This window comes from Sceloporus undulatus, chromosome 1, assembly GCF_019175285.1.
Source record: "Sceloporus undulatus isolate JIND9_A2432 ecotype Alabama chromosome 1, SceUnd_v1.1, whole genome shotgun sequence".
Classification (NCBI taxonomy): Eukaryota; Metazoa; Chordata; class Lepidosauria; order Squamata; family Phrynosomatidae; genus Sceloporus; species Sceloporus undulatus.
In genome coordinates, this window is record NC_056522.1 from 316,364,763 (window position 1) to 316,379,434 (window position 14,672).

At 39.7% G+C, this 14,672-nt stretch overlaps 1 protein-coding gene across 4 annotated transcripts in view; it reads left to right on the forward strand.

The window, feature by feature from the left end:
* Positions 1–14,672, forward strand: part of RGS6 (regulator of G protein signaling 6) — a 316,927-nt gene that overhangs the window by 238,094 nt on the left and 64,161 nt on the right. For all 4 annotated transcript variants that reach the window (XR_006101395.1, XR_006101396.1, XM_042445284.1 and 1 more), the window contains exons 7-11: positions 3,408–3,472; positions 7,625–7,701; positions 10,653–10,734; positions 12,646–12,720; positions 14,330–14,428. Coding sequence is in view for 2 of the 4 variants with exons in the window: in XM_042445284.1 (XP_042301218.1) it covers positions 3,408–3,472; positions 7,625–7,701; positions 10,653–10,734; positions 12,646–12,720; positions 14,330–14,428 (398 nt within the window). In the remaining 2 variants the exon portion in view is untranslated. The remainder of the gene's footprint in view (positions 1–3,407; positions 3,473–7,624; positions 7,702–10,652; positions 10,735–12,645; positions 12,721–14,329; positions 14,429–14,672) is intronic.

Consider the following 14,672-nt stretch of genomic DNA (forward strand, 5'->3'; position numbering starts at 1 on the left):
AGAACACCCACAGATGGTAAACCTGATCCTTAGGATCCTCTCCAGGACATGCTGAAAACTGATTAAGTAGACAGATGAACCTCCAACATCTGGACTGTGTCTCAGCCAGGCCATTACCCTGCCCAAACTCTGATCCAGAATTATCAGCAGTCTCATTGCTTAGTATCAATTGCTATTGGATTTATTCCTGAGTCTTTCAAATGTAAAGATACTGTCAGTGATTTGCAGCACAGGGAAGGTATAGTGGATGAATATCTACTATAGAATTCTTTGAAATTTTATTTCATGCTAGGAAATAAGATCCTTTCTTCTCCAAAGATTGTGTGTTTCTTCATTATCACTGGCAATATTTATTTAGTTAGTAAAGCAGTGCATTCTTGCTTTCACTATCAGTTTTCTTGTGTACATACTGTTCTGTAAAGGAAAGTCAGTGATGGTGAACCTTTTAGAGGCCGAGTGCCCAAACTGCAACCCAAAACCCACTTATTTATTGCAAAGTGCCATGTCCCTCTGGCTTTCTGGTAACAAACTCTGGCAAACTCTGTGCTGGGGTGACGGCACATGTGCCCACAGAGAGGGCGCTGAGTGTCACCTCTGGCATGCGTGCCATAGGTTCACCATCACTGGATGCAAAAATGTAAATACAGTGGTACCCCGGGTTACGAAAATAATTCGTTCCGCCGCCGCGTTCGTAACCCGAAATGCTTCGTAAGCCGAAAAAGCCATAGGCGCTAATGGGGAAAAGCCGCGATTTCGTGCGAAATAGCGCCGAAAAGCACCAAAAAAATTTTCGTAACCCGAAAAAACCTTCGTAACCCGGAACAGTTTTTTCCTATTGATTTTTTTCGTAACCCGGAAATTTCGTAAGGCGGCGCATTCGTATCCCGGGGTACCACTGTATAGTCAAAAACTTCCCTTCATGCAATGAATTCTAATACTGTATTCCTATGCAGATTGTAGCCAGAGAATAAGGCCATACAAATTACAAACCTTGGGATTCAGTACTAGAGATAGACCAGAGTTTGAAAAAGTGTTGGCATTTTTTTTTTAATTTAAAAAAAGGGAAGTGAGAAAAATCTCTCTGCATAGTCATTGGGAATTTTTTAGGAGCTATAGTCAAAAAAATAACTTTCCCAAACCCCGTAATAGGCTAATCCTATCAATTGTGCTTTCTATAATGCTCACATTATTCCAAGCACAAGATTTTTCTATCCCATTTCCACATAAATGTGATTGTTTTTAAAATTTGCTTTAAAATTCATTTGCATCTTTCACTGCCGTTTCCTTAAATACACATTTTTGCAATACTTTTCTCAATGCATGCCTTTTTGTACGTAATTTTTATAGTGTTTGCATCCTGCAACAGAACTTTTCTTAACATATATTTGTAAATATTTGTGTATGTTTGTACACAGTGTACACATTTTTGATGGACAAACTGTGTTAAAAATTTAGAGAAGTGTGAAAATGGAAGGTAATACAGTGCGCACACTCCATACATGGGTGCACCATACACAGCTTCCGGTTAATGCGGAAGCTGCATGGCAATTAAATTAATGGTGTGTGCGGCCACCCCGCCATGAGCATGAGCCCCATTATACTGAATGGGGCTCGAGCATACGCGTTATTCACCTTACGCACATGGGGGGTCTGGAATGGATCCCCCGCATAAGGCAAGGTTCCATTGTAATTCCAGTTCATGTTCTACTTTAAGCAGTGCTAATTAGCTTGAATTGTACTATTAACATGCATTCCAAGCCAATTTTACTTCCTAAGCCGGAAGAGATTCCCAACACCCATAGACTTTAAATGATTATTGAAACTCAAAATGTGATTTTGCCATTTCACAATGGCCTCCTGGAGGACCAGAGTCACATGTTACCAACTGAACACTGAAAGCTCCAGAATGGATACAGAAATGTGCTGCAAATATATTCATTGTTTATAAAGTATACCTAAATATGTGATTACACAGTGATCAAAGCAGTTTATTGACACTTCAAAAATAGTTATTGGTGTCAGAAAAAAGACATAAAGTACACAATATGGTTGTCCAGTTACAAACATTGGAAGCCCTGGTGGCACAGTGGTTAAATGCTGGTACTGCCACCACAAAGTAGTGAGTTCAGTCCCAGGGGCTCCAAGGTTGACTTGGTCGTCCATTTTTTCGTAGGTCGGGAAAATGAGTACCCAGCTTTTTGAGCTTTTTAGGGACAATTAGCTTACAGATTTCAAACTGCTTAGAGCAGGGGTAGGCAACCTGCAGCCCGCGGGCCGGATGCGGCCCGGCGAGGCCTTGGGACTGGCCCCAGCCCAGTCCTGCCGCCGATTGCCGCCAGGGCCTTTGGCCTCTCGTGCGCAGGGGCAAGGGGGCAAATGTCTATAGACGCCTCAGAAACATGCATTTATATTTTAAAAAAATTAAAAATCAATTTCTTTGCATGTCCTCCACTTTTTTTAAAAAAGTGTCCACCATTTGAAAATGTTGTCCTACATTTGTCCCGATTTATTTATTTATTTAATTTATTTAATTTTTTTAGTTATTTATTTTTTGGCTTCAGCCCCCCAGTTGTCTGAGGGAGAGCAACCCGGCCCCCAGCTCAAAAAGGTTGCCTACCCCTGGCTTAGAGAGTGTGGAGTACACTGATAAGTGGTATAGAAATGTACATGCTATTGTTATTGCTAATTGATTCCACTGTCACCAGATATAAACATGCACATGTTACTTTGAAGTTTATCGCACCAGGGATAAAATGTTTCCCGATGCGTTACAACGGACACAAGCGGGGCCGCTCACAGAGCGTGATGGGAACCCGATGGGGCCCAGAACGCTAGTTTACCACACAGGGAACGCCGACGCTGAGCATTCCCATCACATTCCCATCGGGTTCCAGGGGACGCCATTTCTGGGAACTGTTTCGAAACAGTTCCCAGAAATGGCGTCCCCTGGAACCTGATGGGAATGCGATGGGAACGCGCGGAAGCGGTGGCGGCGTTCCCTGTGCGGTAAACTAGCGTTCTGGCCTCCATCGGGTTCCCATCACACTCCGTGCGCGGCCCCGCTCGTGCCCGTTGTAATGCATCAGGAAACATTTTATCCCTGGTGCAATAAACTTCTTAGTCTACACAAATGCAGCCCCTGGCAGCCCAGAAGTGTAGGTGCATCGTGTTAATCAAAATTTTGAATCTCTTAACTGATTCTAAGGCAGCATTTATAATTAGAAAAGTCTACAGTTCTGTTTGTACTGTATCTGTATTTCACACATCTCTGCTTTCTGTACATAAATAGTCAATAGGATTTTTACTTCTATTCCCATACTTTGGGTCAAAACTTGTTTCATAAAAAGTACATACATATTGTCATAATTATGCTTTAACTGTCCATTTTGTTGTTTTTCTTTCTCTAGCCATCTATCTTTGCAAGAGGACCATGCAGAACAAAGCAAGGCTGGAGCTGGCAGATTATGAAGCCGTAGGTATACTGATTTTACAGTTCCAAACACTTTTCAATTGAGTTTGCTGAACTCAGCCTCCTTTCTTTGTTTAGCAAACTGAGTGTGGGATTCGTGCTTTTAAAATTGTTCCTTGAGTTTGGGAAATTAGAACTATTATTGTCATGATTCATAAAGACAGCATCAACATCTAACATGGCTGCCACTGAAATTACATTTTCTCAGATGTATGCACAACTTGAGGTAAATGTCAGAAAGAGTTGCAAAAGACATAATAAGGCCAGACAAACCTTTATGGAGCTTTACTTACTTTTAACTGAATATTCTTTCAGAAGAGCTCAGATCCTGGTTGACTTATTCATAATGTGTCTCTGCAAATCAGAACAAATTTCATTCACAATATTCTTGGGCAAATGTCAGTGTTTACCTACAAATGGTGATAACAGGCTCATTTCTCCAAAGTGCATAAACATATTTTCCAGTATATGCTGGTAATGAGTATGTTAGTAGGTTAGTCTGCATCATTTGTTTTAGCACCTTGGTAAAACTACCTGATTTTTTCCTTCATTGTTCTTTACATTCCTACATATGGTTTCTGTGCTTGGCCAGCATGAATTCCAGAACTGTAACTAAGCAATTGCTGTTCCTGCCTTCTCCCTTTTGAGAGGAGTTCATTTTCCTAATTGTGCTTGCTTTGAGTGGTGAAAGGAAGTAGCTCCCTTTTTAGTTCTCTTCTGACTGACCCAGCACATCAAGGAGTCTCTCTTTGGTTGTCAGGGAGCCTCTCCTTGTTCTGTTGCTAAACAGGGATAAAAAGGTAAAGGTATTCCCCTTTGACAAGGTTGTCAAGTCATCTCCAACTGTAGCAGGAGGTGCTCATCCAAGTTACTAAGCCAAAGAGCCAGCGTTGTCAAAGATGGCCAGCATGACTGCACAGAATGCTAATACCTTCCCACCAGAGTGGTACCTATTTATCTACATGCACTGGTCTTTGAACTGCTGACCTGCCAGTTTTCTAATTGTCAGATTCAGTGTCTTAACCACAGAGCCATTGTGTCCCATTAAACAAGAGTATAATGGCTTTAATATTTCCTCCCTGTTATTTCTTCCCACGTGCATCTATGAACCTCCTGTGCATCTGTAAGTAGCAGGTCTTCTTCCCAAATTGTGGTGGCTTTGGGAAATGGGGGGGGGGGAAATGCACTTTGGATGAGCCTGATATCTCATAGACATAGGATTTTCCCCATTGCAAGGTATATATGAAACAATAGCAATAGTAATTGCAACTTCATTTATATACCACTTCATACCACTCTAAGCAGTCTCTAAGCAGTTTACAACGGTAAGCTAATTGTCCCCATCAAGCTGGGTACTCATTTTAGCGACCTCAGAAGGATACAAGCCTGAGTCAAGCCTGAGCCTTGGCTGGTATTGAACTCACCACCTTGTGGTTTGTGAGTGAGTGGCTGCAATACAGTCATTTAACCACTGCACCACCAGGATTCAAGACAGATATAACTGCTGAACTAAGATTTGCTTAAGCCATTCAGAGGTGGTCTGAGCTCTTCCAGAGCCTGAGGCATGAAGTGAAGAGCTACTTCCATTATCATGCTCTCCCTCCCATTGCCAAAAATGGCTTTACACAAACAAGGTGTTTCTAAAATACCTGCTTCTAAGATCCCTCAGAGCCAAGCAGAACCATCTTGCAAGCTATACAGAGCAACAGCAGCAAGACTCCTTCCAGGGCAGGGGACATTCATTACTTCTGGTATTCTTACACCTGAGTGGCCACTTCAATATGTCCAGGCCTGAAGCCATTCGTGATCAACCAGTACCTTTAGTCAACTAATTTGGACTCAAATCCATCCAAGATGTCCCAGCCAATTTTTAACCTTGGCACATTCTCTGTTTCTAAAGATTCAGTACCTAAATCATCCAAATGCCTTAAACTGACCACCATGAATGGGGGTAATGGGATTTACAGTCTAAAACTTCTATAACAGATGCTACTTTGAATACTGAAGTGTGAATCCCTTGTACCGTATGCTTCCTTATGTGATGAAAGCCCAAAAATTCAGAAACACTACATTAAACTTCTGCCTCCATCCCCTTTACTACCATTCACTTTTGATTGTCACACCAGTAACGTCAGTCACTCAGTCCCAGGTATACCAATGCCTGTCCCAGTACTGCTACTCTGAACACCATTTATATTGGGAAACCATTTGTGAGTTTCCAAGAAGCATTTGACTGGCTGTATTTGGGAATCAAATAGTGGATTAGATTTTCCCTTGGTCTGTTTATTAGCAAAGTTCTTCTTACATTTGTCCTCATCTTAAGACTTATAATTCTACTTCTTCTCAGGTTTATGTAGTTCAATGGAACAAGAACAGATTGAGATTACTCTGCACCAAGGATAGGGATCATGTTAGCTTCCAATCGCTATTGGACTACAACTCCTATCATACTTCACAAAAGTCTATGCTGGGTTGGGCTAGTGGGAACTGCAGTCCAGTAGCGTCTGGAGGACCACACAATTCTGATCTCTTGTGTACTCCATACTTGTATACATAAGATTACTACACCAGTGGGTATCCGATTTACTTGGTTTAGAACTGCATCTCTACAAGTATCAGAAGCATATATAAAAGGAAGTAAATTGTACTTGCATAATTCTAAGAATGATGTAAAATTCATGCTGTTTCACTCATTTAGTACCTTAGAGTACAGTGGAGATTTATTGTAGCTTATGCTGCTGCTCGGTGTGATTTACTAAGTAAACATTTCAAGCATAGAACTGCCAATTGACCCACCAACCATTGTAAAGAAAAACTATTCCCACATTATATTATAATTTACCAGTGCTTTCAATCTCCCCACATTTCTGCCTTTATTATTTATAAATTAATAAATTTCATTATAAAATGTCTTTACTATCAGCTAGTCAGTTTAACTGAGTATAAACGTTCTTTATGAATCAACAAAAGTTCTATTCAGCACTAGCAGACATTTTCTGGTATACTTTCAGAGAAGGTAGGACACACTACTCTAGGGCACACTGAAAGGGATAATCATCAAACAATGCCAGACAATTAGCTCATCTTTCATTTTCATCCAAGCCCATAGCTCACATGATGAGCAATCTTATCAACACTGGCCCAGTTAATTAAAGATAAGACTGAATGCTTAGCTTTACCAGAGGCTCTGGCTGGAGAAATGGGGTCTCTTTCTAAAAGGGGGGGGGAGGGTGTGTGTAGCTCCTATGACTGCAAACAAAATGTTGAACATCAATGTCTATGTCTGTTTCTGCATTTCTTTTCTTACTCATACTCACAGTGTATTTTCTGTCCTGTTGATCTCTTTGTGAGTTTGTCTCTGTTTTAAGGGGAGAGACATATAGAGAGGTTGACAGATCAACTTTCTGATTTCCAGGAATTTAAAAGCAACCAAAAAAATAGGGAGTCATAATATGGTTGCCATTGTACTTATCAGTTTTCTGAGTTACTCACCTATGGAAGCAAAGTATAGAAAATTCTATGTACATAATGAACCCATTGTGCATGGGCATAGTTTAACTACAATAAGGCACTTTCAAATTCCTGCTTACTTCAGTGGGAGGAAGATCTTGTGTGTTTTGCACTAATGGAGCCCCAAAGCACAGATAGAACTTGAAAAATATGTGCTAACCCTTGCATTCCCACATACTTGTTCTTGCATGTCAAAGTTAAATAAGTGAAGATTTGCACCCCTTTTAAGCCCATAGTTGAATTTCTCTCATTTAAATTGATGATACTATAAAAGTACTGGATGATAAAGTCCCTGTATATTCCCTTCATGCACATGAACATGAAGCCCTCAAATGAAGCAACAGGCAGTAGCCAAAATATTTCCCAAATATTGGGGTACATAAAAATGAGGGAACATGAAACCTTTGTTGTGTATGTTTGCATCATTAATATTAGAAAGATCGTTGTATATCTTATCACAGTGCAAAGTCTTGTGTTTTGATATTTATTCCTGTATATCACATTTGAAATCTGTCTTTGCCTTTCCCCCATCACCTTGACTCTTAAGTTTTTCCAGTTGATGAGATCAACTTGATTTGTTTTTTAAAAAATTAAAATGTATTACTTGTTATAACTGATGATTCTCCTTATTTTCCTCTTCATTAGGAGAATTTAGCAAGACTTCAGAGAGCTTTTGCAAGAAAATGGGAATTCATCTTTATGCAAGCTGAAGCACAAGTAAAGTAAGTGTTTTCAGTTCAATTAAATGAACAATGTGGAGGCAGATGTATTTGCACTGACAATTCTTTCTTTAAATCTTGTGCTTCATAATTTATTTCCCTTCTCCCTGCATGCAATGTAGCATCTGTACTCCATTCAGGACTAGAACAGTTAAAATCTTCTCACCATAAGGATGGCCTCATTCACAAGGAGAATCTCTCTGGTAGGGCCATTAGCCACCAGCAATATACTGAAAACTTCACAATGAGGTCATTATGTGATAAATGGGCTTCAAGTGTTATGTTGTCCAGTACTGTCATCCATTGTACATGGAAGGGACAAGTGGAGATATTTGAATTAGCTGATAGCTGTAGTTTATGACTATGATTTGTTTATGACTGGAAGAGCATCTGCCTAGCAAAAAGGAAGTTGATTCAATAATTTTGCATATTATCCAAACCTTTCTTTATTCAGATAATTCATGCCCGTTAGTGTCTGACTCAAGAGAAACATTCAGACAGTTTATATCCTTCCTTTAAAACAACAGCAAACACAACAAAATAACAGTATGGCAAAATTGATTTTAAATGGTATTAAAACAGAGAAGATAGGGATAAAGTGAGCAGTTTAAAAAGGAAGTTTATAAAAATCTAATAAAAATGTCTTTTCGGATGCTATTTATTTGACCTATATGTTTTAAGAACAATAATTTTATAATTATATTACTGTGTTTTATCTGTTGTTTAGACACTTCCTTGCGAGGGATTTATATTGTAAGACATGAATAGTTGAGTCTGAAAAATATCAAAGGTTATATGAGAAAAAGTACATTTTCATAAACACAAATCATCACATCTTGTTAGAAAGAAAACCCATCTTTCTCTTGCCCTTATGTTTTCTATCACATTCATATACCAGATCAAAAATGTGTGTGTGCATGTGTTGGTGCTTTCAAGTAGCCTATCGACTCATGGCAAACCCATGAATTTTATGGGGTTTGCAACTAGCCCCCCTAAAAAAAGGAATGTATGGCCTTAGCTTACAATCTTTTGAAATTACACGTGGACTCTACCAATTAAGCAACTAAAGCTTTATTTGCTTAACCTAATAATCAAACCACACAGCCCTTCTGTAATGAAAAGATGTGCTGTGGCACTTGGGGGGCTAATCAAAATTAAACCAGCTACTCATGTCACTTGTCACCACAAATTATCTTATTAACTAGAGAATGCTTTTAATATTTCATTTGGCTTTGTGTTTGGAAATATTGTTGATTTTTATAATATCCATACCTATTTGAGCCATGAAACCAGAATGAGAGGCTGATATTGTTCTTGCCTAGCTCTTAGCCACATTCATTTGATGGCTTCTCTGCTATGACAAGTTTTCCACCCCCATCCTCTGGGCATTCCCAGTGCCTCAGGCAATATTAAATGAGTCCCATTAGTCAGTGCCAACCACAGTGATAAGTGTGGGATGTTCATCATTAAACTCTTGCTGCTAAGACTATTAGATTTATGTGCCTAATATTAAGTACTTAGATTTAACAATAGTGGCCATCATGTCATCAGTTATTCTATATTTCCCTTCCAGTGGTTTTCAGCATTTTGGGGGCATAAAAGCATTGTTCAAAGTGGTGTCACTTTTGATATATATCAGAAGTGTAATGCAGCCCTAACAAACTAAACCAACATATTAATTTTGGACATTTACCCAACCTTAACTGTCAGAGGATGCTAAAGGTAGTCTGTATTTAACCTTTTTAGATTCTTGCTTACCACGAATGAATAACTTCAGGCTGCAGTTTACCCTGAAGGAATCATGTCTAATCTTGGAAACTAAGCAAGGTCAGCCCGGGTTAGTACTTGGATGGAAGACTGCCAATGAATACCAGGAACTGGCAAAACCACTGAGCATACCTTGGCTAAGAAAACCTGTCACATTCATGGGGTTGTCATAAGTCAACAGGTGAACTGAAGGCACATACACACATATAGTTTAAAACAGAGTTGGGGATCCTCTAGTGATGTTTAGATTGAGGGACTCCAGTTCCAGTCAAACACAGTTAGTGCAGTTAGTGGTAAGGGATTATGGGGATTATACTTCATCAACATCTGGAGGGCCACAGATTCCTCCTTCCTGATTTAAGGTAAGTTTACAACAATCTGGAAGGAGGTATGCTGTCATTATCTTTAAACCAGGAAGGAGGAATTTACACCTTTTTTGGTATAGAGTCAGCAGCAAGATTTCTGCATAACTTCCTAAGTTCACTACCTTTGGAGTTTGTCTCATTGGCCCCTAGAATGGGCTTGTCGAGTTACAAAAGGGGGCGGGATGGGAACAGGAGGTGGCATAGAATGCATCTTACCACACAGAAGAATGCCACCGCCGCTGCCAGAATTTCGCATCGTTTTCTGGATGCATCCCAGAAGGGGCGATTTTCTGGAACGCTTCTAAACAGTTACTGAAAATCACCTCCTGGGGAACACATCCGAAACACAATGAGAACTTCTCGTGGTGGCAGCAGCTTTCTCCTGTGCAGTAAGATGTGTTCTATGTTTCGTTCCATTGTCATCACGCCCCCTTTTGTAACGCGACAGGCCCATTCTAGGGCCTGTGCGATAAGCTATATATCTGACTTCCCAGTTGTATTGTGGAGAGAGGAATTTGGTTATGATTTGATTTGGTGTTCTAACTCACTTTTCCAGAATTGCATACTGACAACTTACATGAATACTCATATGGATTCAGGTCCCAAGCCAGCATGGTGTATTGTTTTGAGCATTAGACTACAATTTTGGAGACCAAGGTTCAAATCCCCACTCGATCATGGAACCCGCTGGGTGATCCTTTGAACAAATCTTGCCAAAAAAACTGTGTGACATTTTCACCTTGGGGTCACCATAAATTGGAGACAATACAACAACAAAATAAGCTGGTATTTATTAATTTGCTGTTTATTTGCTTGTTTCAGAATTGACAGGAAAAAGGATAAAACAGAAAGGAAAATTTTGGATAGTCAAGAAAGAGCCTTCTGGGATGTCCATAGGCCAGTGGTAAGAGTTGTTGATTTTCTAAGTGTTTTGCTAACTAGCCATTCCAAATAGCTTCTTGATGTGTGGAGGAATGCACTTTTATATGATACATCTGATAGTACTTATATTGCTCATATTTGTTTTGCAATTCTTCCTCCACTTATTTTCAAATGCAATCCACTTTGAAATCTCTCATATGAATTACAGTATTTTGCACTGTCAAATAGCTGTGAGACAGCTTGAGTATATCTATTTTATCCTATTTTATGTTATTTATTCTAGATTATGTCTCATTCAACAAATGTGTGCTATTTCCCAAAATATTGGTTATAAAATCCTTCACAATTCACTTTTTTTCTCCAAAAGGCATAGACCACAGTAGGAAATAGGAAATTGAGGAAGAAATTGCTATTTGATCTAGGGGACTGGCTATTCATGTTGCTTTTCTAAGAAAACTCTATAATATTCATGGTATCATCATAAATTGACAAGTGACCTGAAGGCACAAACAGAAAGAATGAGCCAGGGACCAGTGCTATATTTGTGCCAACTATTTTTTCCCTTAAAAACTCTTTGTGGATCAGCAGCTAATGACTTGTGGTCCCACGCCGGTCCATGGACCACTACTTTGAATAGCAATGTATTTTTAAAAATGCAACCAGTTTTGTATATAGGTGATAATTTAAGGTCTATATTGCATGCTTCCATATATTTCTTCTGCTGCACTGTTAAGTCACCAGGGCCAGGACCAACACTCAACATAAGCATGCAGTTCAAAGACATAACTGTGTCAGTCTGGATGATTATTCAAAGGGATCTTGTAACACCTTTGAGACAAAGAGATTATCAGCAAAAGCTTTCACTGTGGTCATGCAGGCCAGCAGCTTGGAGCGGCCTGAGGCTGCTCCAGCCCTGGTTACCCCACCCCACCCCGATCAGTGTGGGACTGCAGCAACCACACGACCCAGTCCTGATCCAGGCTGCCACCATAATCTCAAATGGGATGTCGGCAAGAGCAGACTCCCCCCCCTCCTTCCTGTGCCAGCTTTTCCTGGCCAGGAGTGTTTTCCATGCAGCTTTCTGCCACTTTGGGAGCATGTGTCATCTGGACGCCCCACTCCCAAAGCGCTCGGAAGCTGCTCTTTCCAGCCCCTTCTGTTTCGGGCCATAGACTTAAGTCAACTTTATCAGATGCATGGAGTGAAGTGCCTAGAAACAGACCTTTAAATTATTATTAACATTTATTTATAGAGTGCTGTAAAGTTTGCACAGCGCTTTACATACTAAGGGTCAAATAAAATGGGGGGGGGGGGTGAGAATAAAAATCTGCCAATCAATGTACAATCTAAAACAACAACATTACATGATTAAAATATCTCTGAAATAATACTAACTAGTATACAATAACAACAAAATAAGCAGCGGATTACTTTGGAATGTCCCCCTAAACAGTAATTTGGAATGTCTCCCTAAACATGCCTCCCTTAAAGCTGGTTGCACATTCTATGCATAGTCTATGGAAGCTTATGTTACCAACTTCTTTTTTTCAGTTAGTCTCAAAGCTGCTACAAGATTCCTTTGCATACAGTTGTGCAGTTACCAAGACTTTAGGTGCCTGGAATGGTATACCAGGGTTAATGTTTTGCCTGTTGTATCCCCAATACCACTTGCACACTCCCCTTGTGCTACAGCAGTCATTTCCAGTTTCCTATTCCTCATGGCAGAGTGGGCAGCTTAACACACTAAAGGGCAAGGAGTAGCTATAAAAAGCTATAGCCTCTTGAATCTTTAGAACAATTGCCAAGTGAAGGATAGAAGCTCTAGCTATGCAAATCCATGTTTGAAATTTTTGAATTTTAGAAAGGAAAGCAATATGAACATTAAACACCACTGATAATCTCCTAGTAATTGCCTGAAATGTGTCTTTCTTAGCCAGGCTGTGTGAACACAACAGAAATGGACATCAGAAAGTGCCGCCGCATGAAAAACCCACAGAGGGTCAAAAAGGTAAGATGCAGTGATCCCAGAGTTAACTTTAATTCTAGACTCTAGAACTACAGTTAACTAGACTATATCATACCTTTAAAATGAGGCTATTAGAGTTTGATGGGATCATTTTATTATCTGCAGTGCTTATGGTCTTTAATACTTGGCTTAGGACATTTTATACCACTAATTAATAAAAATAGTCCTGTGTTGCAGAGCAATAAACCTAAATATTTATGTTCGTTTACATATGCTTCAAGGGGCAAATTCATTTTTGTTGTATAAATGCCTTCAGTCAAAAATAAGACCTTGATATACCAGTATAAAGCCTAAATCCAATTGTTAGTCCCAACTAGAGAAAAACCACTAGATCAATGGCATTAAGTATTGATTTACGACTTCCCACTGATATGATGCTTCTACTCTGGATGAGATTATTAGATTTAGACCATAGTCACACACAGAGAGATTGAGTTAGGATTCTGCACTCTTCCTGTTTCTTCCATTCACTTCCAGTCAGTTTCTGTCTTACATGTGTGTGTACGCACCTTTATAACCATGGCAACTGCACTTTGACTGTTAGATTCCCCACCCACAAGAGTAGTTTCTTGTAAAAATATACACACTTTTATATTCCTTATGGAAATATAACTAATACATATGGGAACCACAATTACAAACTGCAATTGTTAAATGAGATTTGGAAACATTTAGTTAATAGTGGGACATGAGCACATTGAATAATTCTTTTCTAGCACCATTGGACATAGCCTGCTATATTCCATCACACAGCCAATGTAACATGTCAATACATGTCAGTTTGGTAGAGGCTCAGTGTTCCTGTTTCTGTCTTTTGTTGAACCATGTACAGTCAGCTCTTCATATTCATTCTGGACCCCCCACCTCTGTGGATAGCAAAATCCACAGGACCTCAAGTGCTGTTGTTTCTAATGGTGGCCCGACACATGCATGACTGCATTGGCACAGCTGCGTGCATGTGCTGCCATTGGGGAAAACGGAACAGGGACATCCACAGATGTTCCAATCTGCAGATGGCAAGCCCATGGAAGAAGAGAACCAAATAGTTATCACAACACAACATAATAGATGTGATCACTTAGCATTATATATAGTGATATCACTGTATACCCAGAGTATGGAATCTTGTTTTTAAGATGTAGTTGCAGTTATAGTTACAAGGCTCAGACGTAATTCATTGCTCTTGTAATTACAACTTTTTAAAAGAAAAAGACACATCTGGTTCCCCTCTAGTCACTTCCTATTTGGTTCCCAATTTATTTATTTTTTAAAAAGGTTTCTCTTGGGCCTAAAATGGACCGAAGTCTCCCTAAAACATGTTGCAAAAGCCTGCCATCCCCCCATGGAGTATTTGAGGCATTTTGACACCCACAGGGCCATTGGAGGCTCTCATTGTTCTTACCCTAATCTACATAAACATATGTGCAGAAAAGAAGGGAAGGAAAGTTAGGAAAGGGAAAGTCAAGTGTAACAAGAGCTTGATGCCTTTTTATCCCAAAATAGAAGTGACTAAGAACTCCACTGTTTGAAAGAATAACTGACCGTGTTTATTGTTATTTCCCTTCTCTTCCCCCCCCCCCCCCCATTATAGTCAGTCTATGGAGTCACAGAAGACAGTCAGTCCCAAAGCCCTGTACATATGCCCTCCCAACCAGTTCGAAAAACAACAAAAGATGATGTCCGGAAGCAAGTAAGTACACTATTATGAAGCACCCTCTGCTATCTTATTCCTTCTTTTTCTGTTTTTATATTACTGTTGGTGGGGCTCAATTTTAAATTGTCCCTCTATAAAAACAAAACAGATAGGTGAAGAATTCATTGGTTTGGGGGGGGGGGTACATCTGTCAATTATGTTGGGAACCGTCTTGGGAGAAAGGTGGGAGATAGATAGATAGATAGATAGATAGATAGATAGATAGATAGATAGATAGATA